The sequence below is a fragment of the Octopus bimaculoides genome, chromosome 11, assembly GCF_046866305.1.
Source record: "Octopus bimaculoides isolate indiv1 chromosome 11, ASM4686630v1, whole genome shotgun sequence".
Classification (NCBI taxonomy): Eukaryota; Metazoa; Mollusca; class Cephalopoda; order Octopoda; family Octopodidae; genus Octopus; species Octopus bimaculoides.
The window spans coordinates 23273389-23298574 of record NC_142938.1 but is presented as its reverse complement, the minus strand read 5'-3'; the positions used below and the strand labels follow the sequence as shown (position 1 = coordinate 23298574).

General features: G+C 31.7%; 1 protein-coding gene across 6 annotated transcripts in view; it reads left to right on the top strand.

Annotated features, from left to right (window-relative positions):
• LOC106877480 (protocadherin-like wing polarity protein stan) overlaps positions 1–25186 on the top strand; it is a 309480-nt gene that overhangs the window by 215161 nt on the left and 69133 nt on the right. For all 6 annotated transcript variants that reach the window (XM_014926393.3, XM_089359659.1, XM_014926392.3 and 3 more), the window contains exons 10-21: positions 1684–1850; positions 6188–6337; positions 9072–9185; positions 10010–10175; positions 11585–11850; positions 13332–13515; positions 15660–15761; positions 17200–17294; positions 20221–20430; positions 22108–22288; positions 23685–23831; positions 24493–24604. In XM_014926393.3, the coding sequence (XP_014781879.1) occupies positions 1684–1850; positions 6188–6337; positions 9072–9185; positions 10010–10175; positions 11585–11850; positions 13332–13515; positions 15660–15761; positions 17200–17294; positions 20221–20430; positions 22108–22288; positions 23685–23831; positions 24493–24604 (1894 nt within the window). The remainder of the gene's footprint in view (positions 1–1683; positions 1851–6187; positions 6338–9071; positions 9186–10009; positions 10176–11584; positions 11851–13331; positions 13516–15659; positions 15762–17199; positions 17295–20220; positions 20431–22107; positions 22289–23684; positions 23832–24492; positions 24605–25186) is intronic.

The following is a 25186-nucleotide window of genomic DNA, read 5'->3' as shown; positions in this document are numbered from 1 at the left end:
TATACTATCACATAATGTCAAGACAAGGAGACACAAACACACACATCGACACCCATTCATATACATATGTATACAATGGTTTCTGTGTATCAGATGTACTCACAAGATGCCATACAGTGGGATTGAATCCAAAACATGTGGTTAAGAAATAAACTTTTAACCACACAGTTATGTGTGCTCCTCACAGCTATCCTTGTTAAAATTTATAATCTTATCTTATTTACCATGTAAGCAGAAGGTAACAGATGTAAAACAAAAATTCAATGCAAGATATTATTGCAACAGTTCATACCAACTACAAAATGTAATCAATATGAATAGGCAATATTAAAAATATCAGGTCATTATTATCATATGCTTTTTCCTTCAAGCCATCCTTTTTCTGATAAATAAGAAAGATTAAAGAATGTACTAAAATGCACTTAATTCTGCTTTTCCCTGTCTACCCAACAGAGAATGATATTAGTTTCTTAGCAAAAATAACCTCATATAAATTAACCATTACACAATTGCAAGAAGCGCCTGTTATCTGTCTGAAGTTACACAATCAAGGAAATGATTCCATAAATCATTATAGCTCAAGAAACTTGTGGTTGGAGACAGCATATAGAAATTATCCTGTTTAATTTATTATTATTATTATTGCATATAAACGATTAGCTGTTTTGTTGCATAATTTCTGTTGAAAAACAGTCTTTGTTTCACTTAAATTGGGAAATAAGGAAGAATTTAGTAAAGTAATTGTGTCATTATTAAGCTGGTGTTTGGAACATAAATTATCATGAAATTTTGATGGAATTAGGTTGAATTGACTAACCACTTCCCTAAATTTGTGACCTTGTTAGAATATTAGATTTTATTATAGGGAAGAGAAAAAGAAATATCCAGGACACATTCTTCATGAAAACATAATAGCAAGGTTGATGCTAATATATGTAATGTTGTGAGTCAAAAATTTTTAATTAAAATTATTCCTGTCACAAGGAGAGACAATCATTAGAATAATGATCAGTTCTAGTAAAAAAAAAAAAAAAAGCAGGGAGTTGCCTCCAAAATCTGAAATAATTAAAATTAATTAAAAATAAAATGTTTGAAGTGAGTCTGATTTTAGCAATACAAACCCAGCTTTAAAGTTTGATTAGTCTACTTCAGTGAAGTATAGTCCTTACTAGCAGCATTGGCTGTCTCATTAAAGTATTGGATAGAAGACTTTATGACATTTATCCCAACTCTATGCTCTGAGTTCAAATCCCTTTCATCCTTTTGGATGTTGATTAAAAAGTACCAATACAGAGCATTGGATTAGTGGAACTGTAAGAACACCAGACTGGATGCTTTATGGTTTCTGTTCCAGCTCTTTACATTCTGATTTCAGATCCTGCCATTGCCAACTTGGAGGATAGACTTAAAGACCTCCAGATAGTGGTAGTGTTAAACTATTGCATGGATGCTTTTAGCAGAGTCCATTCTGTTGCCAGCATTCCAGTTTAAGAATATCTTCTTTCTTCCTTTCCAGAAGTCTCAGAGGCTCTGTAACAGGTCATGGGCACTACTTTTCCTCCTGAGAAAAATCAACAAAGAAAAAATGATCTTTCTTACTTGTACTCTTGTTCATTCTTTCTTGGATGAGTTTCTATTCTCTCTTTTCTATGTTTAATTGTTTACTATTGTTTTCCTTGTCAGTACTCGATCAATTCTATCAGCTTGAAGGCGATGGCTATTTGGCTTTCGATAACCCCAACCTGGATCAGATTGCATTCCCCTGGTATAATGGTATCTCTTTCCGGACTCGTGCAAAAGATGCTGTTCTACTTAATTTAATTATTGGTCAAGAAGAAGCTCTTCTCATGGTATGTATATACTGGATATATATATATATATATATATATATATATATATATAATATTAACATACAGACACCACACACACATACACATGCGTGTACAGAAGTATGTGCATATATATTCTAAACTGCAGTATAATCACAGTATGTATGTTGTGTATGTGTGTACTAATTTAAGTTTATTATTTAAAAACTAATTTTAGAATAACAACTGAATATTTACTGATGGAGGGGCTCAATAGTGAAAGTAGAGTCAAATATATTTGAAATAAGTTTTGACTGAGACTTTAAGTCACACATGACAGCTTGTTCAACCTGTTTAATAAATCATAAGGTAAACCTTAAACTCCCAGTGAAAATGAATTTTGCACATACACTCTGTCTCTTTCTCTCTCTCTCTCTCTCTCTCTCTCTCTCTCTCTCTCTCTCACTCTCTCTCTCTCTTTCTTTCTCTCTCTCTTTTTCTCTCTCTCTTTCTCTCCCTCTCCTCACCTCTCTCTTTCTCTCACACACATACACACATAGTCACAGTAGGATTGTGTAAATGTCTAGATTGCAGTGAAGTGATGAAAATTTCAACACGACGTGGAAAAAATGGAAACTGAATTTATTAGTGTCTGTGTGATTTTAGATGGTTTAATATGAAAAGCAGTGGAAGTTGGCAAGCTGGCAGAATTGTTAGCATGCTGCGCAAAATGTTTAGCGGCATTTTGTCTGTCTTCACATTCTGAGTTCAATTTTCTCTACAAAGTCAGCTTTGGCTTTCATCCTTTCAGGGTCAATAAAATAAGTACCAGTTGAGAACTGGGGTTAATGTGATTGACTTACTTTGTTCCCTGAAATTACTGACCTTGTGCTAAAATTTGAAACAAATATAAAGTATAATGAACCTTATTGTTTGGCTACTTTTCAAGTTTATAATGAAATAAAATCTATGATACTAGTCCCCTAAAACACAGAAAAAAGATTTGAGAAACAATTTAGCTGTTAAATTAGCATATTTCCTTTAGGTGCTGTGGTATTTTGAATGTGAGTAAGAATATATATAAAGGAATGCAAAAAATGGGACAAGAATGCAAAACATCCAGACAGCTAGATGATACAAAAAAGGGACAACAAAATATCCAGACAGATGATACAAAAAAGGGACAAGAAAAAACACAGATGGGTCATTCAAAGTTTTTTTTTCCTCAGTCAAGTTCCAGATTATCTTTGCAATTTCAGCTGGTTATACTTGAGATTGCTCCAATCTGGCCAGCCCCAAGGAAAAACTAAACTAAGAGCACTAGATTCCTTGGAAGAAAGCAGCGAATGTATACGAAAACAAGGACAGGAAAAAAATTGAGAAATGGTACACAAATACAAATGCAAATAATAGGACATAACAACAGGTGTCTTTCGACTAAGGACAAATTAAATTAAGCTAGCGTGTGTGGAAGAGAAGCCTTATGGCAGGGACATAGGAGATGACAGGTATGGTGAGGAATATAGATGTTGCACGGATGGTAGTCAAACCAAGAAAGAAAGGTCAGGCTTGGCCGAACACCGAACACACATGGGGAGAGAAGAGAGAGAGGTAGAGGCAGAGAGACAGAAGAATTAAGGAGGGATGAGAAAAAAAGAAAAGGGACAGTGAAGTGAAAGAGGAGGGAAGGTGAGAATGAAGAGAAAGCCAGGAAAAGTGAGAGAGGGGGAACAAAAGAAAGAAAGAATGAAAAAATAAGAGAGTCGTACAAAAATTTATATATATATATATATATATATATATATAATAATATTATTAGGGACAAAATCCAAAATTACAGGTAAAAAACTCAATTAAAATCAATTTATAAAAAATTAAATTGAGCCTTATAGATAAAGTATATATAAAATATATATAGTTTTAGGGAAAATAACCAATTTTCAAGAACTCATCGATGAAAATCCACTATCACATATAGAAAAATTAATAATTAAAAGCACAATAAATGAGTATAATATAAAGTAAAGTAAATATCATAAGATAAATATAATAAAAAGATTACACGTGTTTCATAACCAATTTTCAAATAGAAAAGAAATTTAAATCGATTAAAATCAATTGAAATTATCTAAAATAAGTTCTATTCAAAAATATAGCTACTCGTCAGATCGTAAGTAGAACAATAATTAGATATATATCTCAACCAACAATAAGTACCAAATGAATTAATATGATATACTTATTATATAAAGATAGAAAAATTATTTAAAAAATATCATAATATCAAAATAATAACCATTCAATAATCATCCCATCATCCATAATAATAACATGTATATTATATACAAAAAACATCTTACCTAAATTATCATTGTTTTAAATTATCATTGTTTTAAATACAAGTTGAACGAAGTTTAAGTTTAAAATAATAATGAAGATAAAATTAGTACATATTTAACCGGTGTAATAGTTAAAGCTATACTATTTAAAGCTAAAGACGTTTATTTAATTATGATTAAAGATCAATTGAATAATAGAAAAATACAAGATTATTTATTTCTACAAACGTAATAATAAAAAATATGAATGAAAAAATTATGAATGGAAAAAATTATGAATGAAAAAATTAGGAAAGAAAAAATTATTAAGAATAAAAGGTTAAACTTTATATATATATACAAAGTTTTGATTTAAAAAAAACTTTAACGATATTATAAACTATAAAGATTAATAATTAATCAAATAATATTAATCAAAAATAATCGAAAATATATCAACACTATTCCAATCGAAGTTCTAATATTATGTTGAAATGAAACTATAACTCCTAAATAATATAGTGTTAAATAAGTTATCTATTAAAATAATCTATAAAGAACCAAATGAATAGTATAAAAACAAGAATACATATTATTTTCAAATAGTAGAAAATCTTTAGCAAAGTGAAAACAGTACTTATCCAAATTTTTCCGTAATTCAATTACGGAAAAATTTGGATAAGTACTGTTTTCACTTTGCTAAAGATTTTCTACTATTTGAAAATAATATGTATTCTTGTTTTTATACTATTCATTTGGTTCTTTATAGATTATTTTAATAGATAACTTATTTAACACTATATTATTTAGGAGTTATAGTTTCATTTCAACATAATATTAGAACTTCGATTGGAATAGTGTTGATATATTTTCGATTATTTTTGATTAATATTATTTGATTAATTATTAATCTTTATAGTTTATAATATCGTTAAAGTTTTTTTTAAATCAAAACTTTGTATATATATATAAAGTTTAACCTTTTATTCTTAATAATTTTTTCTTTCCTAATTTTTTCATTCATAATTTTTTCCATTCATAATTTTTTCATTCATATTTTTTATTATTACGTTTGTAGAAATAAATAATCTTGTATTTTTCTATTATTCAATTGATCTTTAATCATAATTAAATAAACGTCTTTAGCTTTAAATAGTATAGCTTTAACTATTACACCAGTTAAATATGTACTAATTTTATCTTCATTATTATTTTAAACTTAAACTTCGTTCAACTTGTATTTAAAACAATGATAATTTAAAACAATGATAATTTAGGTAAGATGTTTTTTGTATATAATATACATGTTATTATTATGGATGAAGGGATGATTATTGAATGGTTATTATTTTGATATTATGATATTTTTTAAATAATTTTTCTATCTTTATATAATAAGTATATCATATTAATTCATTTGGTACTTATTGTTGGTTGAGATATATATCTAATTATTGTTCTACTTACGATCTGACGAGTAGCTATATTTTTGAATAGAACTTATTTTAGATAATTTCAATTGATTTTAATCGATTTAAATTTCTTTTCTATTTGAAAATTGGTTATGAAACACGTGTAATCTTTTTATTATATTTATCTTATGATATTTACTTTACTTTATATTATACTCATTTATTGTGCTTTTAATTATTAATTTTTCTATATGTGATAGTGGATTTTCATCGATGAGTTCTTGAAAATTGGTTATTTTCCCTAAAACTATATATATATATATATATATATATATATATGTACTTACATATAAGAGACCAAAGTGTATGTATGCTGCAATATGCATATAAAAAGGAATACAAAAAAGGGGACAACAAAACATCCAGACAGATGATACAAAAAAGGGACAAGAAAAAACACAGACAGGTCATTCGAAGTTTTCTTTCCTCAGTTGAGTTACAAATTATCTTTGCAATTTCGGCTGGTTATATTCGAGATTTATATATATTGCAATCACAAGTTAAATAACCAAGAAATTTATTGTTTGTTTGGATCTCATGTTTGCTGCCAAGTAACTAACAGTTGATGTTCTGAATTTTTTTATTGCAGTTGAAGGATGGTTTTGTGACTTATAAGTTTCAACACCATAGCATTGTATACCAACACAATCCAGTCGATGATGGTAAATGGCATTATGTACAAACAAGCTGGTACCAAGAAGAACTTAGTATTACTGTAGATTATATCAATGATACTATGGTAAGTTATATCTATCCTTTTTTCAATATGTATTGCATAGTCATTCAGTTCCAGTATAACCATTTAATTACTACCAACCATGTCAGCATGCTCAAACAATCCTTGTTAGATCATGTCTATCAAATTCAAACACTTGATATAATAAATGAAGTAATATTCTGATACTGGGAATACCTTTTTGGTGACATATGAAGACACACTATTCTGTTTGTCTTTGTCAATATAGTTGAGAATATATATAAATTTGTTATCACAGTTTAATGTTAATGGAAGGGAGGAGATACAAATTTATAACATGGAGGACCTATCATTTGCTTTCTCTTCTAGTTTCTTAATGTCTAGTTCCCTACATTCTTCCAGACTTTCTAATCTTGTATTTTAGCTTTTATGGCTCTATGTACTGTAATGTCACCATTGTTTGGCTGGAGCTTTCTTTTCAGCATTTCTTCTGGGTTTTATTTTCAAGACTCTGATTTCTGATGTCTTACTTCAGCTTTCATCTTTCTACCAATTATTTATCCAAGAATTCAAAGTATATATTGTTTGTACTAATCTCAACTATGAAGATAAATCCCTTTACCAGTTTATGGGGCTCTTCTTTCTTTGGAATGAAAAACCCTATCCACTCACTTATTTCTTTAATAGTTTGCACATTTCATGGTAGAATAATCTCATCTTTTCTGACAGAGAGTGAAAAACATGTAAACATATATCATGTAAAAGTAATTATGAATAACAAAGATATAGAAACAATTTCATTTCAACCCAGTCTCTTGTCTTCAGTAAAACATCTGAAAGAATTATAATCTTTTTAAATAACTCTTTATATTCGTTTTTCTATGCTGGAATGGCCAGGATAGTTTAATTTTCTAAATATTTAACTGCATTTTGGAAAGAATGTTTTTACAGCTGTATGTTCTTTCTTTCATTAATCACTCAACCATTTAGTGAAAGTATTGCCTGCTTTCAGTTAAGTTAAAGCAAAGCAAGTAGTGTAATGTATTTTCCTTATAGACTACAGAATGTCAGGATATCAAATTGTGACCATCCACATCTTTAACCACACAAAGCCTCGAGTAATAATGATAATAATAATAATAATAATAATAATAATAATAACAAAATAATAATAGTAATAAAATAGTAATAATAATAATAATAATAAATAATAAATAATAATAACTATTATATTATTATTCAAATAATATAATAATATATGATAAATGCATGCATGGCTATGTGATTAGGGAGTTCACTTCCCAACTATGTGGTTTCAAATTCAGCCCTATTGTATAGTAACTTAAACAAATGTCTTCTATGATAACCCTTGGCCAATGAAAGCTTTGTGAGTGGTTGGTGGACAGAAACTGAAAGAAGCCTGTTGTGTATATGTGTGCGTACGGCTAACCCTACTTTTTTCCATCGAAAGCTTATATGCCACAATATTAGACTATTTACCTTTGTCAATGCACAGTGATCGTTTATAAGCTTTAAGCTTATAAAATATTATTATTGTTATCTAGAGATTGTAAAATTTGGCAAATCTTACCAAATAATCACAGAAAACGCATGTGGAAAGTTTGTTTACAAAAAAGACAACACTATGAAATTATAGTTCTTAAATTTGACAGGAACAGTCAGGGTGTACGTAAGTGTAAATGATGGCACACTTGTCGCGAATACATAGTGGTTTGGGTTCAGTTCCCATGCATATGGCAAACCCTACATTTTTCCATTGGAATGTAAATAGTAGCACACATATCCAATATTATTGTTATTATTTACAGAGTGTGTATATATATATATATATATATATGTTTGTGTGAGTGTATGTATACATGTGTGTGTTTATATGGGGGAGTTGGTATTATTGCTTTCATCTTCAAGTGTGTTCACTGGTTGTAAACAGTGACTCACTAACTATGGCGTTCATTTGCAGTCCACTGCAAAACCATATCTGGATTTCTTGACATAGCTTGACATGCTCTGCAATCTTTGTAAACAAAAAGCTCATTCACATGGTGTTGTTCGTTTCCAGCACTCCACGTAATCATGTCCAGTCTACTTATTGTTCAGTAGATTGGAAAATTATTACCTTACTTGGAAACATGTTGGCTGGTATCAGAATGGCATCCAATTGTAGAAAACTCTGCTCCAATATACTCTTGCCTGACCCATACAAGCATGGCAAAGTAGAAATTGAAACACTGACGTTGTTGTTGTTGAGGTGGCAAGCTGGCACTACTACTACTACTACTACTCCACACAGTGTAGATGGAAAGTGCACTGGAGTACTTAGTCATCTGTCAAGTCATAATAAGGACCTCAAATAGATAATACTTTCCTTAAAGTGTGTGCAGTCCTGAGCAAAGCTGATTTTTGTATGTCACCAATCTTGCATGGTATTCCTAATTGCTTTAAGCCTTGAAGTTTCAATGGGATTGGTCCTAATATCCTGATCACAACTGGTACCACTTCTACGTTACCCTCTTGCATTCCAGTCTTGCCATTTCCACTTTCAGTTCGGAATACTTAGTGATTTTTTTGTCAACCTTTTTGCAATATTCACATGTGGCATGGCTACATCAATCAATCAATCATCACCCCATCAAGCTCTCTACCACCATCTCATCATCATCATCATCATCATCATCATCATCATCATCATCATCATTCATATCTTTGATGTTATAGATTATAACATCCTCCTCTTTATCTTTTGTTTGTTTTGCAGGAAGTAGGAAAAATTTCTTCTGATATACTGGGTAAAGAAATAGCTCGAATTTATATTGGTGCTCATTCCAAAGACAGCACTACCTTTACAGACTATTTTGTTGGATGTATTCGGGTGAGTAACTTAAGATAACTTCCTTCTATATTGTTTATCATTAAATTGAATTTGTACATTAGTTAGAGAAGAGAAATTGTCTGTTAGAATAACTATAACACACGGGTAATATAATTCTAACTAAAAGCTGAAATCAGGTTGAAGTTTTTCAATAGTATTATAGGTCTTTTTATATGTAAACGAAATTGCACATACTATATTGTGTGCTGTACACATGTACCTTTACTACATGTAAAAGCTACATGTATACACCTGATATGAATATATCTCCAGTTAGCATATTTAGCATACTTTATATATATGTATATTAATATTTGTTTTTATGTGAATTTATGTATAAGAATAATTTAACTTTAAAATGTAGGATTACTCAATACTTTTTGGAAGAGTGCATCTTATGACAGCAAAAACATATATAAATATAGATATAAATATGAATATAGAGCATATACAAATATTCTGTAAATATACAAATATCTATATGCTTTTACATGAATGTTCATCTTCTGAATATTTTCAGTTTTTTCTCTCTCTCTGTCACTGTCTCTCTTTCAGTATATATATGTATACACACATACATACATGTATGCATGTTCATGCACACTTGCACAATACACATACACATGCATACACACAGAACTAGAGGGAATGTAGTAATCCTGATTATGAATATCAATGATATTGCTGAGAGAGAAATGCCTTGGAGGAGCATTCTCCATGCTAAATACAAATATGCATAAAATGTGTGTGTGTGTGTGTGTGTGTGTGTGTGTGTGTGTGTGTGTGTGTAAACTCCTTTCATTTTTCTCTATTTTTTATTCCAGAGTTTTCGTATTGGCAACAAATTATCAAACTCATTGTTGGCAAATCCACGAGCACACCAAGCTCATCATGGGTGTAAAGTTGATGATCCATGCCAACACGATAACCCATGTCGTCCAAACACCTGCATAAATGAGTGGGGACAATATCGTTGTCAGTGTTTGCCAGGTAAACTAATGTTTTAACTTTTATCTTTTACTTGTTACAGTCATTAGACTGCAGCCATTCTGGGGCACCACTTTGAAGAATTTTTAGTGAAATGAATTGACTTCAGTAAAACAAACCAACACCACATCAGGTGGTGATGCAGGACAAAGACAGACACAAAGATGCACATAAACATTCATATATAATCACATATATATATATGATGGGTTTCTTTCAGTTTCTCTCCACCAAATCCACTCACAAAACTTTGGTCAGCCCAAGTGTATAATAGAAGACACTTGCACAAGGTGCTACATAGTGGGACTGAACTCAGATCCATGTGATTGGGAAGCAAATTTCTTCCCACACAGCCACACCTGTGCCTATATATGTAATCAATATTTCTTTAAAGAATTTGGTAGTTAAATTCTAAATTCATAGTTTTTGAGGTTTCAGCTCAATTTTTGCCCCTGGTATTGTATTATTGAGCAACTCACTTTACTTCAATAATTTCCATTTTTTTATAGGTGTAGAAGTATGGCTTAGTGGTTAGGATGTTGCACTCTCAATCACAAGATTGCACTTTTAATTCCCTAACTGGATGGTGCATTGTGTTGTTGAGAAAAATACTTCATTTCATGCTGCTCCAGTTCACTGAGCTGTATATGAGTCATTCTGTGGTGGACTGGTGTCCTGTTCAGTGGGGAATTGTTGAGGTCTCAGTCACTTACAGGTCATAGAAACTGGGTAACTGGCTTTGTGAGTCCTAGGACTTAAGACAGTATTGTTCAGAAGTACTATTTTAGCATTTTTTTAACACTATGATAAAGTGGATGATATGAGGAAAGATATTCAACCTTAAAACACTGCTTTAAAAATGCATTCACTTCCCTATAACTTCTGATGTGAATCATTGTCAGTGTTTTATACCTGCTTTTCCAAACAGGTATAAGTTAGACCAGTGTTTCTCAATCATTTTTTGCATCTGGTCCCATCTTTGATTCTGCTCATTCTATTTTATTCTACTGGATCCCTGTAGCCATTCAGTGTTTAAAAATCATATATTTTTATAATCAAATATTACTAGAAATTGTATTAAAAAGTTGTTAAAATACTTTGTGTATTGTAGAAGTGTAACCAATTTATTTCACATAAATTTTAACGATAAAATCTTTAATGGTCCCTCAAGGTCATATTGACCCTGGTTGAGAACCTCTGGGTTAGACAGTTTTTCTGAGATAGTGTTGGCAATGTCACCAACTTTTTTAATTGCCTCTTATGATATGCAATATATTTATTAATGCTTGAATTTATAAACTTGTGTCTATCAACAAGAAAAAGAATAGAGATGGAGGGTTTCATTTTACACATTTTTCCAGTCTATATACACGACTATCTATGCTGTAAATTATTTTTGTTTTTCTAACCAGGTCGCATTGGTTCCAATTGCACTGATGTCTGTGACAATTTCAACCCTTGTCAAAACATGGGTATATGCCATCGTCCTACTGCTCACGAAACTACTTACTCTTGTGAATGCGGTCATTTGCAACTTGGTCGTTACTGTGAAATAAGCTTACTTCAGCCTTGTCCAGCATCTTGGTGGGGATATCCTATTTGTGGACCATGCAACTGTAACAAAAGAATGGGATTCAACCCAGTTTGTAACAAATCCACAGGAGCCTGTTCATGCAAAGTTTGTATTTTATAGTTGTTACTGTTGTTTCTGTTGTTGTTGTTGTTGCTGTTGCTGTTGCTGCTGTTGCTACTGCCAGCAAGGGTGTTTGCCCAATTTTCAGAGCTGCTGTCACAGCCTATCTCCATTTGAGAATTCCTTTATTTTCTGTAGAATACCAACCCACTTGGTGCGTCTAAGTTTGTTTATAAAATATTTATTTGAGTATAATACATAAATTTTTTAGAACTTAAATATCAGAAAAGAGCATTATACAAGAGAATTGATTGTTACCCATTTCCACTAGGGAAGTGCATCAACATATTCATGATGGCATGACTGAAAGTAAGTTAGTTATACCTATTATCCAAGCCAACTGATATGTAATGAAGAGTTAAGATCCCTATAATAATGTTACATTTCTCTATGATTGTGATAATATATTATATGCTTGGAACAACTAGCAGACATGCATTCCATGCTGCCAACCTTCAGTTTGGATGGCCAGAATGTAATACTTATATTATTCAAAATCCTACTTGAATTATTTAATCTGAAGTTTAAATTAACAAATAGTTCATAATACAATGGTATAGTCATTATGAAAATGTGAATATAAGCTGAAAAAGAAAAATACTTCTGTTTCTGAAATACTATAATTATTATAATGAGCCATCACTATAAGCATTTTGATCAAATTATAGAAAGTATTTGATGATCAATGTATTTAAAGGGGTGTATAATGGAAGTAACGCATTATGTTTTTTTTATACCCTTCCATATTGCTGACTTGTCATAGGTTGACTTTACAGAAAATACTCTTTTGCAACCTACACCAATAAATTTCAATGATGTTGATGATAACTTTTGAATTTGCTTATAGTTTTGAGGATATGTAAACTTTTCAATGTTTATTATACAGCAGTTATAATAAATCTGGCTAAACACTTCTTTTTTCTAGGATTTTGTGGCTAATAAATAGTGATGAACATCATACATGTATATTATATATGAATATGTACAGTTGTGGGATTGGAAAACTCTTTCAGCTATACTTCTCACATAATTCCATTAGTCCAAATCATGTGAGACGTGCCAACGTTTCCAAAGAGTCTCAAGAAATGGAGCCTAAAGCAACCATCAGATCATTCAATTATGCATAAACCATTGAATGACTAAATAGATACAAATCACTCTGACTTTCACACTGTGCCATATATCACCAATGATATGCATGGAGTTTTATACACTGCTAGATATTTGATTGAATATCCCTGTGTTATAAGTCTAACTCACCAGAACTGATTGTTAGTAAGAAAAAAAATTAAAATTCCAATACATGTCATCTTCTATATATTGTTTACTGTCTTCGTTTTTGCTTTTAAATTTATATTAAATTGTCTTGCTATTACCCCAATTTTATGTACTTTTTGGGTGTTACAGCAGCAGTTACACAATTTTCTACTATGAAGTTATTTAAAAAAATTTTATCTTAATTACAGACTAACCACTATAAACCAAAAAACGAAAACCAATGTTTTCCTTGCAATTGTTACCATGTTGGATCCAAAGGTTTTTTTTGTAACCCTGTCACTGGTCAGTGCAACTGTAAAAAAGGAGTGGTTGGTCGCAGATGTGACAGCTGCCTGAGTCCCTTTGCAGAAGTGCATGAATCAGGTTGCCGAGGTAAGTTTCTTTCTTTATTATTTATTTTTTAATTGTATCTGTATCATTAAGTCTTGCAAGAATGATAAAGAGAGAGAGAAGAATCATAATTGCAGTGGTAGCAGCACCAGAAATAGGGGTGTTCTGCAGATTACTAAAAAGTTAATCCTTCCTAAATTATAAGAAACCTTATAGCTGATGTTTATTTTATTTATTTATTTATTTATTTTGCTTTCTGTAGCATTAATCCTTTTATGGCCATATTTCTAACAATATACTTCCTTTTTCTTTCAGTTAATTTAAAGGATAATCAAGTATCTGTAATAATCTAGTAAAATAACTAAAATTTTCATTTTTAAGCTGATGTTTAGAACTTAACTGAAAACATAGATTCTTACATAAAAATTATAATGGGCAGTTTTCATTTAAATATGAACACATTAAAATAGAACTAGGGGTTGTCTTAGGCAGGTTGGTATCAAAACAGTTAAAACAGGTGAGAAATAAACATCTCCTTGGATAGTAAATTAACCTATTTTATGTAACATTTTCCAGCATATAAAATTGAACTAAGCACTAAAAGTCAATGATACACTTATCAAACTCCATAGTACTGCCATTATTTATAGCATTTCAGAACCTACTTGAAACCAGTGAAAGGACTTCTATGTAGTTGTTTGACCTTCTTGAAATAGCAGCCAAATTTCCTTCAAATCACATTCTATCATCTTGAAAAAGAAAGACTACTTTGAATAATATTGTTTTCTGTCCCTCTAAATTGTCATCCACTATGATAGTCTTCTAGCCCTACACTCAAGCTCTGCCTCACCATTCCACTTCACTGAATCTGCCCTCAACCTCAACTGCTTCACCAGTCTACTAGAATTTCTACCAGCAAATTACTAGGATGGCCATGGGAACCAGGATGGCTCCCAACTATGCCAACCTATTTGTTGTATATGTGACCCAAATCTTCATGCAGTTTGCTGGTTCTACCCCAGAACTATATGGTTGTTAAAAGTAACTTTATCAGCACTACCTTCCTTGTCCATGTACAACTCCACTCTTTCATCACATTTGTCAATTCACTCCCCTGCTCAAGATATCACATCCATCATCTCTATGATTTCAGTTAATTTTCTGGACATCTCCGCTTCTATTGCCTAACTCAGTGTCTCTATGTCTTTCTTTTACAAAACAATTCTCATTCCTACCTTGATTTTACCTCATCCCAGCCTACTCTCTTCAGATCTACAATCCCCTACTCAGAATTCCTTTGCTTCTACATTTCTGTGGTCATAACTCTGACTTTAATATTCAGTTGTACCAGATAGTTTACTATTTCACAATGTGTTTACCTCCAACCAGCCTAGGACACCACTTGCCATTGCATCTATGCTGTTGACTCAATTCCCACTCTCATACTTTGAATCCACTCATGAGAATTCTGTCTTAAAAAAGGAAGGATATATTGAATGATGTACTCTTAGATATATTATGTGTGAAAATAAGACTGAATGGTCATGGCTAGAATTCCCTTAACCAGAGGTCTGCTTGATCAAGATTAATCTGGGGCTAAGCAGTGTCATTGTGAGGTGGGAAACCAATAATCAAAGATTTGTCTGAGTTGGAAGTGTTTCACATATATTGCTAGTATTTAAACACAGACTTCCTCTTCCAGAAAACTGAGAATTCCTACCTATTAACCCTTTTGTTATCATATTTCTGTTGAAATATTCTGTCATTATTTCAATTAATTTTGAAAATAATGAAGAATTTAGTAAAATAACTTTGTCATTATTAATTGGTGTTTAGATCATAAACTAACACTAAGTTCTAATGCAAGATTTTAATTCAAGACTCTTGAAAACAAGATGTTTGTACCACAGACCCAGGGGTGGTCTCATGCAGGTTGGTTTCAAAAGGGTTAAAGAAATCCTTAGATGTTATGTTTATCTTATAAAAAAGAAACAAATCCCCTTTCCCAAACCAACCAAAGTGTAATCAACAAAGGTTTTTGATAAAACATTTCAACTGTATTGTGTTTCATCTGAGAATTACTTACAGGCTCTCTCCCACTCACTTCTTTTGATAGATTTTTTTTTCTTTTGCTACTAGTTTCCTTACTGGAATCCTCAATGTATTTTTGTATCTGTTTCTTGCAGTTGTTTATGACGTGTGCCCTAGAAGTTATGCCAAAGGCTTGTGGTGGGATCGCACTTTTATCAATGAAGTTGCAGTTCAAGATTGTCCAACAGGCGCAATCGGTATATATAAATTGTTTATGCTTAATCTTCTTATACACCTGAATCATATCAAATGGGACTTATATTGCACCTAACTTATAAATCAGTTTCAACTTTATGTACACTAAAATATCTTGTATAACATCTTCCTACATAAGTTTATATTCATACAATTTGTGATGTCCATTTCCATACACCTAACTTTCTTATACAAATAATTAATTTTTTTACCAAATATACTTGATTTATCTTCACTTTGTTTTATACTCTGTGTATGTGTGTGTTTATATGTATATATACATAGGCACAGGCATGCCTTATCTATCTGTCTGCCTGTCTATCTATTTGTTTTCACACACACACACACACACACAAGCATAGCAAGGAGGGATAAAAAGTTCACTTTGCAACTCTGTGGTTTCAGGTTCTGTCCCACTTGGTTTCTACTATATCTTCAGGACTACCAATGCTTTGTGAGTGTATTTGGTAGGCAGAAACTGTGTGGAAGTTCATTTTGTGTGTGTGTGTGTGTGTGTGTGAACATGTATGTATGTGAACGAGTGTGTGCACATATGCATATGTGCACAAATGTCCACATTCCACAGTTTCATTCCACAATGTTTACATTCTTTGCTGACATTGTGACCAGTTGGTTTGTATTTTCAAAGACCCTTTCTTAAAAAGACCAGTAAGGGTTGTTGATGGGAAGAGTATCTAGGCTACAGGGGAAATGAATATTAAACGAATGAGCAAATGAATGAAAAATATGTAATTTATATACTTTCAACTTAGCAATGTTATCTCAATTTGCTATATGCATGGTTTTCTATCAACAATATGATTGCAAACAACTTTCTATACAGTTTTAGCTATGACTGATTTAACTCTATAAAGTACTAAATTCCTCGTCATAAATATAAAAGTTGTTGCTTTTATATTTCTTAACTTCATCTCTAGTACATGTGAACTGGAAATTCTCTCATAACTTAGCGGTTATGAGCAACATCAAGATCTGAAGAAATATCTATGAAGAAACTGATTTTATTTTTATTTGTTGATGTTTGATATTATTATGAGATTGTTTCCTTTGATTGAGTGTTTCTGAAGCAAGTTGTGGCTGCCAAGTAGCCAAAGTATTCTCTTCATGTAGATGATTATGTTATAGATCAAGCACATAAGATATCTTACTTTTTTGTATGATTCAGGGCCTCGTTGCACATTCTATCATGTATAAACTGAATTATGAAGAACATGGCATGTTGCACCCAATTGAAGCTCTGGAGAATCGGTTGATGATAGTAATGAAGATCATTAACCAATAGAATAACTGTGCTCAAGTTTATATGTCTTATTTATTGATTTCTAACTTACTAATATCTCTTGCAATGAATATCAGTTAAAAAAAAAAAAACCCCAGAAAGAGCAAGCAATTTACATTCTGAGTAACTTTATATTTCAGGTGATGCTAAACGCAACTGTACCAAATTACAAAGCTGGCTTGCTCCAGACCTTTTCAATTGCACCAGCAAAGAATTCGTGAAAATACAAAACCAGGTATGCATTAGAAATGAATGTTATATGATGTGATAAAGAAGGAATGGTGTTAAAATTCAAAATCTGAAATAGAATAGAAATCATCAAAAAAATTTTTTTAAAGTTCTGGTATGGTTAGAAGCCTCAACAAATTAAAGAACTGAAGTATATATATATGAATAATAATAAAGCAATTATTGACTTTATAACAGGTTTTTTTTAAAAGTAGGGCCAAACTATTTACTTCAGGTTTCTTGACTGTCTAAACTTAAACTTTAATTAGTAACCTCCAAAGTTCTGTTCCTGTTTTAATTATCTAACACAGTTTTGGGTTTTAATTCACTGTTTGCAGTTATAATTAAGTTGTCTTACAGCTGTTTTATATAAAGTAGTAAATTGAATGATTTCAAATAAATTTTACTCTGGCTGTTTTATTACAAAATTGTAGTCTTATCGTAACAATCCAATGATTTAGCGATAATGTTGCTATCCAATCCGTTGTTGCTGCTTTTGCTTCTGTTTCTGGTGCTGATAAATGGCATATCTCAACTTTAATCAAATCAGCCGATGGCACTGACTTTAAACTTCATATATTAAAGGTATTGTCTGGCTTTGAGTAATTATTCTAGTATGTGACTAACTTGCTTATATTTTTTATCCACTCTAAAGGGATAAAATACTAGCTACTAAACATCATACTATATATATGTACATATATACATATATATAAAAATAATATATATATGCATATATACATACATACCTACATATATATGTATATATATACATGCATATATGGGTACAGGACATCAAAAAAACATGAACAAAATGAAAAATGAAAACAAAAAAACAACAAAAACATGGAAAACGAACTTTTTTTCGGACAACAAAAGAAACAAATAGAGAAATGAGACAGGTAACATAAAGAACAATCCCTTCATCAGTTGTTCCCTGTTTTATCTACTCCGCATTTATATAAAGTAGTAAATTGAATGATTTCAAGGTGGAAATAGCACAGAAGTAAATCTAAGATATTTCAATATAAGAAGGAATTTAATAAAAATGATTTTAAAAATTATATAAAGAAAAGATTACCGGTTTCAATGAATTTATAAAAATTTGAAGTAAAAACAGTTTATCTTCTGTCTGGGGGTCAAAAACATGTCTGGAGATTTTTCATTGAAGTCTTCTTTAAATATAGTTTGGTATACTCTCTAACACTCTCTAACTCTCTTACTCTCTAACACTCTCTTACCCTCTAACACTTTGAAGTGTTAGAGAGTAAGAGAGGGGTGTGTAGTTGTCTATTGTCTAAAAGAAATATTTGTGCTTTTAAGCCACTCCCTTGGCAGGAACCCATAAAGATTTCTTTTAAACAATAGACAACTACACACCCCTCTCTTACTCTCTAACACTCTGAACTCTATACCAAACTATATTTAAAGAAAACTTCAATGAAAAATCTCCAGAGGTGTTTTTGACCCCCAGACTAAAAATAAACTGTTTTTACTTCAAATTTTTATAAATTTTTATTGATACTTGATGAGATGAGATTCATCATCGAAACCGGTAATATTTTCTTTATATCATTTTAAAAATCATTTTTATTAAATTGAAATGTCTTAGGTTTACTTCTGTGCTATTTCCACCTCCGTCTTTTTTATATATAAAAATTTAATTTGTATAGATCTCTAATCTTTTTTCAACTATATACTTTATTTATAGGTTAAGACTACCATTGGTTTCATGTCAAAAATCAATATTAGACAGTCAACTGGTACTTATTTTATTGAACCTGAAAGAGATGGAAGGCAAAGTTGAAATTCTGCCAAGGTCAACTTTGTCTTTCACCCCTTTTGGCATCAGTAAGTACCAGTTGAACACTAGGATTAATGTAATCAACTTCCTCCTCCCCCAAAATTGCTGGTTTTGTGCCATTATTTGAAACCAATAATAGATGGTAATACATGAATCAAAATGTCCAGTTAAAAGTCATCTCAGTCTTTTGAAGAAATTAATAAAGGAAATGATAATTATTTTATTCTGTTATTTAACATTCTTATGGTTCAGTGACTTTAAAGTTGAATGGTCCTGAAAATTCTATCATTAAAATATGAATTATCAGAGCAAATATTTCTATGACAATGTTTTTCTTAACATTAGTTGTTCAGTATGCTTGTCAGTTGTAAAGTATGAGGGATTTTGTATTTTGATAGATAAATTAATGTGCCTAATCTAAGGTTACAACACAATGCTTTCAATTAGATTTGAATTCAGTGGGTGTTGTGGGAGTAGAATCCTCATGCATCTCCTCCATAGGGTCCTATAAAAAGCAACTGTCATTTGAATTTCTGGCTAGATTCCCAAATGTGACCAATTGGGACTATAGATATTATCTAGCCATCTTGTTTTTGGTCTACTCTTAGGTCTCCTGCTGGTTGCCATTTTAATCACTTGTAGTACCAGAGCTATGCTCTCAATATGGAGAAGTAGGAAAGTAGTGAGCTGACAGAATTGTAAGCACACTGGGCAAAATGCTTAGTGGCATTTGTTCATGTTTACATTTTGAGTTCAAATTCTGCCAAGGTCAACTTTTGGGGGCTGATAAAATTGAGTTGAGTACTGGGATTAATGTAATCAAATTACTCACTTCTCCTAAGTTGCTGGCCTTGAGCTAAATTTTGAAACCAATATGGGGAAGAATCCCTGATCTCCAAGCTATACACTCTGTTGAGTAACATTACTTCAGGGATCCTTTGGAGGAACTTCATTTTGGCTTTTTCACCTACCTGTCCTCTTCTGATGAGGTTTGAATTCATAATTATTAAATTCTGCTTTATTGGATGAAATCAAATTCTGAAGCTTTTATATCTTGTGAATTGAACTTCATAGCTTTTATTTTTTAATATATTTAAACTCTTTTGTTTCTTCTAATTCTTTTCTCCAGATTCAGCAAATTGAAAGAGGTTCTCTGAAAATCAACACCTATGTATCAAAAACATTGATGCTTCAGTTAGCAGAGTCAGCAGCATCAGCAAAAAACCTCTATGGAAATGACATCAGTATTATTCTAAGGACCATAAACCAGATCTTGTTTTATGAAAATAAGCAAGAAGGTTTAAGTTTGACAAGTGAACAAGATCGTAAATTTATCAAGGTATTAACAGCAGCTTATTTTGACTTTTTCTTTCATTTTTTTTTTATTACTAGCAGAAATACCCGGCGTTGCCCGGGTTAAAGAGAATAATGAAATCTAAAAACGCCGTCTAGACTACGCATCATCTTTATATATAGAGATGTATATACACACACGCACCCAAACACACGTATATATATGTATATCAATATAAATATATGAAAGTCAATGAAGTTTCATAAAAGAAGGTGATCATGTACATACTTTCTTGCTGTTGTGATTATAACACCTCATTGTAAACTATGTTCCTTGTTTTCCCTTGTGGAGCATATACAAATAGGTTTTTTGTTGCTGCCCACTCTTGAGCAGCCAACATACAGTTGTCCATGTGAGAAGCAGGGCTCTTCCAAGAGAAGACCAGCTACAGACAGTGTTTGACCCTGATATTTGTTTATGGACATGGCAAAAGTCACACGAAGGGGGAATTGTAGTCTTCTGAATGTAAAAGGAATGTCTGCTCCTGATGGAGTAAGAGGAATTCTTGGAATAAAGACGTCATCCCCTTTTGCACATCCAGAAAGAATGGTAGCCTCGATAACGTGTGACATCATTTTCTAAATAATGCTCATCTGTTATGTTTGGGTTAAAATTTCATCAACATCAAAAATATATGAATTTTCATGGGAGTTATGGCCGTTATGCAAAGAATATAATTTCCAAATTTCATAAAGATCCATTCAGTACTTTTGACGTAGTTTTGGATAAGAAAACAAATGACTAATGTGTGTGTTTGTGTGCATGTGTATGTGTGTGTGATGGGTGTATATATGTATAGATATCTGTATGCATGTATATATGTATATATGTGTACATATTACATGTACATCTATATATATATATATACATCTACACATATGTATACATATACATGTATGTATAGATCTATATATATATATACACATATACGTGTACATCTATATGTATACATATACATCTCTCTCTCTCTCTCTCTTTCTCTCTCTGAAAATATCTGTCGTTACAGTATCGAAATGGTGTACATATACATGTATATGTATACATATACATCTCTCTCTCTCTCTCTTTCTGTCTCTCTCTTTCTCTCTTTCTCTCTCTGTGAAAGTATCTGTCACTACAGTATCGAAATGTGATTGTTTCAGTTAGTGGAATAGTTTCATTTTTAAAGTGAAAGTATTTGACATGAGTGTTTTTGTTTCACTTTTGACACGTAATACTTAAATAGTGGAGGAGATATTATGTTGCCGTGTGCTCGAACTCTGCAAGAAGTTAATAATTTTTTTTGACTAAAACACAACTGGAACCCTAAGTAAGGCATGTGTAAAATTTGAATGAAATTGGTTGCGTAGTTCTCGAGTTTTAGGGATTCACACACACACACACACACACACACAGACAGACAGACACGCATTCTCATTTTTATATATATAGATTATTATTGGTAGTCCATATAAATGTGAACAGCAACTCTTCTAAAATTATATTGAGAATGTTTAGATAAATGGGATTCTTTTTAAAAAGTAATTTATTACTTTTATATATTTTAATACTGTATTGTTGAAAATGACAGTAATAGCAACGTTGGTGGTGGTGAGTAGGTGGGTGTGTAATTTGTAATACTGATGATTTTTGTAATTATCTTGATTTAATTCTACTTTGCAGAACATGTTGTCAGCTCTGAGTTACTCATACAATAGCAAATACCGAACTGAATGGAATCGACTAAACAAAAACGGTGGAACTATGGCACTGACTATTCTCTTTGAGACCTATCTCCATACTCTTGCAACAAGCATGTCCTTGTCTCAATCTTGGCCTTTCCAAGTTATTTCTGAAAATATTGGTAAGTTTTATGTAAACTTTAAAAAAATATATTTGTTCTGATCTAAATTAAATATAAAAGTATTGATTCTTGGTCCTGTTAATTACTGATTTCCCCCTTCATTTGGGCATAGCTGTATATAGATGCTGGCATGGCTGTGTAGTTAAGAAGTTTGTCCCCAGCCTTGTGGTTTATGGTTCAGTATGATTGAGTGGCACTTTGGGCACATGTCTTCTGTAGCTTCAGGCTGACCAAAGTCTTGTGAGTGTATTTGGTTGACAGAAACTGAAAAGAAGCCTGTAGTGTGTGTTGGTTGCTATTTTTTGCTATTCAAATGACCATATTGAGGCTCTCTCATTCTCTGTTGTTGCTGCTGCTGCCATGACCACCACTACTACCATCAAGATAGATTATCAATCCTGATAGAACTGAAGAAAACTGAGCAGGAATGGAATCACCTGGGCAAATTTCAGCCATATTAAGATATAGTTATTGTCATTAATGATGGTAAAACTATTGTCATGCTTTAAAAGAGATAATGTCATAGCTGACTTTAGGAAGATTGTTTAGCAGTAAGTAAAGTAGGCATTAACATTAATTCCAGGCTGAAAAAGTAAGGGAGGTAACTGTGATTAAAACTAGAATGTCGTATGTCTGAATTTTGGCAGGAAGGTTATAACCTTCGATATATTTTTCTAGTATCAGACTTCATTAGCAAAGCAGTCCAATTGTTGGTACCAGATTTTAGAATGACTAGAGAAAATTATCATTTTATTTCATGTCTTCTTTCTGTGTTATAAGAAATGATTCTAGAATATACATTTGATATATGTATATTGATGTGTGTGTGTGTGTGTGTGTGCGCGCTCGCACATACACACACGATCATGATCATCATTATCATTAAATGCCCGTTTTCTATGCTGGCACCCACCTTTATATAATGTGGGTGTGCTGTGTATCTCCTTTACAGCAAGACCCCTGCTCCTGTCCCTCTAATCATGCGTTAGCCTCTCAATACCTGGCATAAAACCACTTCTCTCTCTACAACACTTTCACTCAGCTGAGGAGTCTCTTGTTGTTTTGCAAGTTACATGATAGCAGTGCCATGAGAAAATGCACCCAGTACATTCTGTGAAGTGGTTGGCATTAGGAAGGGCATCCAGCTGTGGGAACCATGCCAAAGCAAACGTTGGAGCTTGACCCAGTCTTTTGAGTCATTGGACCCTGTCAAACTATCCAGTCCTTGCCAGCATAGAAGATGGACATAAAATGAAGAGGATGGTGATATGTAATACATTTGATACCAGTTTCTCTCTCTCTCTCTCTCTCTCTCCACTCACACACACACAGACATAAACACACACAGACATAAACACACACACACATTTATGGAATTTTACTTCTGTTATTTTAGTACTGGCTGTTGATGTAATCAATTTACAAAACTTCACTGGTATCCAAATTCCTAAGTATGACAATATTGTACCAAATACTGCCATGTTTGATAAAGATACCAACATTCAGCTACCTCGTTCTCTCTTGATAACGGGAAGGAAATTGTGTATGTATAACCAAATTTTTTAGTTTTTCTATTGAGTACCCTCAGTTTTCATTTTCTAAGTTTTCTTCCTGAGTATTGGTTTTTATAAATTACTGTATTATAATATTTACAAGTAATATGTGTCTGAAAATTAACACTTTCCAATTCTTTTTAAGACTTAAGATTTAGTTTGCATTTTTATTTGTTACGAGATATCTCATGATCAAGGTTTGCCCCTTTGGTTATCATTTTTACGTTAAAATAGACTGCTTTTGTTTCAGTTAATTTTGAGAATAATGACAGATTTAGAAAAATGACTTTGTCATTTTTAAGCTGGTGTTTAGAACATAAATTAACATGGAATTTTGCTGGAAGATATTAATTTAGATCACCTTAAAGGTGAAGTTTGTATTTTAGAACCAGGTGTGATCTCATGTAAATTCGTATCAAAAATGTTAATGCGTTTCAAATTTCTTCCAATTTAATTTTTTCTTTTAATCTAATTATATATATTCCATATTTATCTCAGTTTACTATATTTTAATTTTACTTTATATTTATAAATTTTTAATATTTAGTTTTTGTTGCATTATAAACCTCTACTTTATCCCTTATTTTATTTGTCTCCAATTTTTCTGTACAGTTAATACTTGCATTTACTCAATGGATATTTGTTTTTCAGTTGGCACAATTCCACCTCATAAGCAAAACCCATCTGGTAAAGCTATTGTAGGTTACATGATTTACCGAAGTCTAGGTGATGTAATGCCAGAAAACTATGATGAAACAGTGCGGTATGTTAACACAGTCTTTTAATTTAGCATTATTTTTGGTCATTTCTGTTTTCCAATTTGTATATGTATTTAAAGGTTCATGATAAATTGAGAGTGTAGTTAACAGCAAGCCTTTCCAGTTATAAGTATGTGTTTGTGGCATATAAATATTGATACTCCCTTCTGTTTATTATTCCAACTAAAGAGTATACAATATAACAATCACAAAGGATTTTCTCCTATCTCGATTATTAATTAATCTAGAAAAAAAAAAAAAAATTATCATATAAAGACAAAATGAAGGGTTTAGCATTGTTGCTTGATAGAAATATTCTCAAAAAAAAAAGATATTTTTCAACTATTTATTTTTACTCTAGAGTTGTTCCTTGATAGTAGCTAACTAGCCCAGAAGCAAATAGTTGAAAAGATATTGTATGAACTACAAACCTAAATTCTTTGAGTTCATATCAACTGCAGGTGTTTTGTTGTCTATGTTGTTTGTATACTTAATCCTATGAACCTTAATTCATATAACTATTGGGAATAAGTAACAAATACTTTAGGAATGTTACATGAGATAGAAACTCATTTGATCCAAAGAGA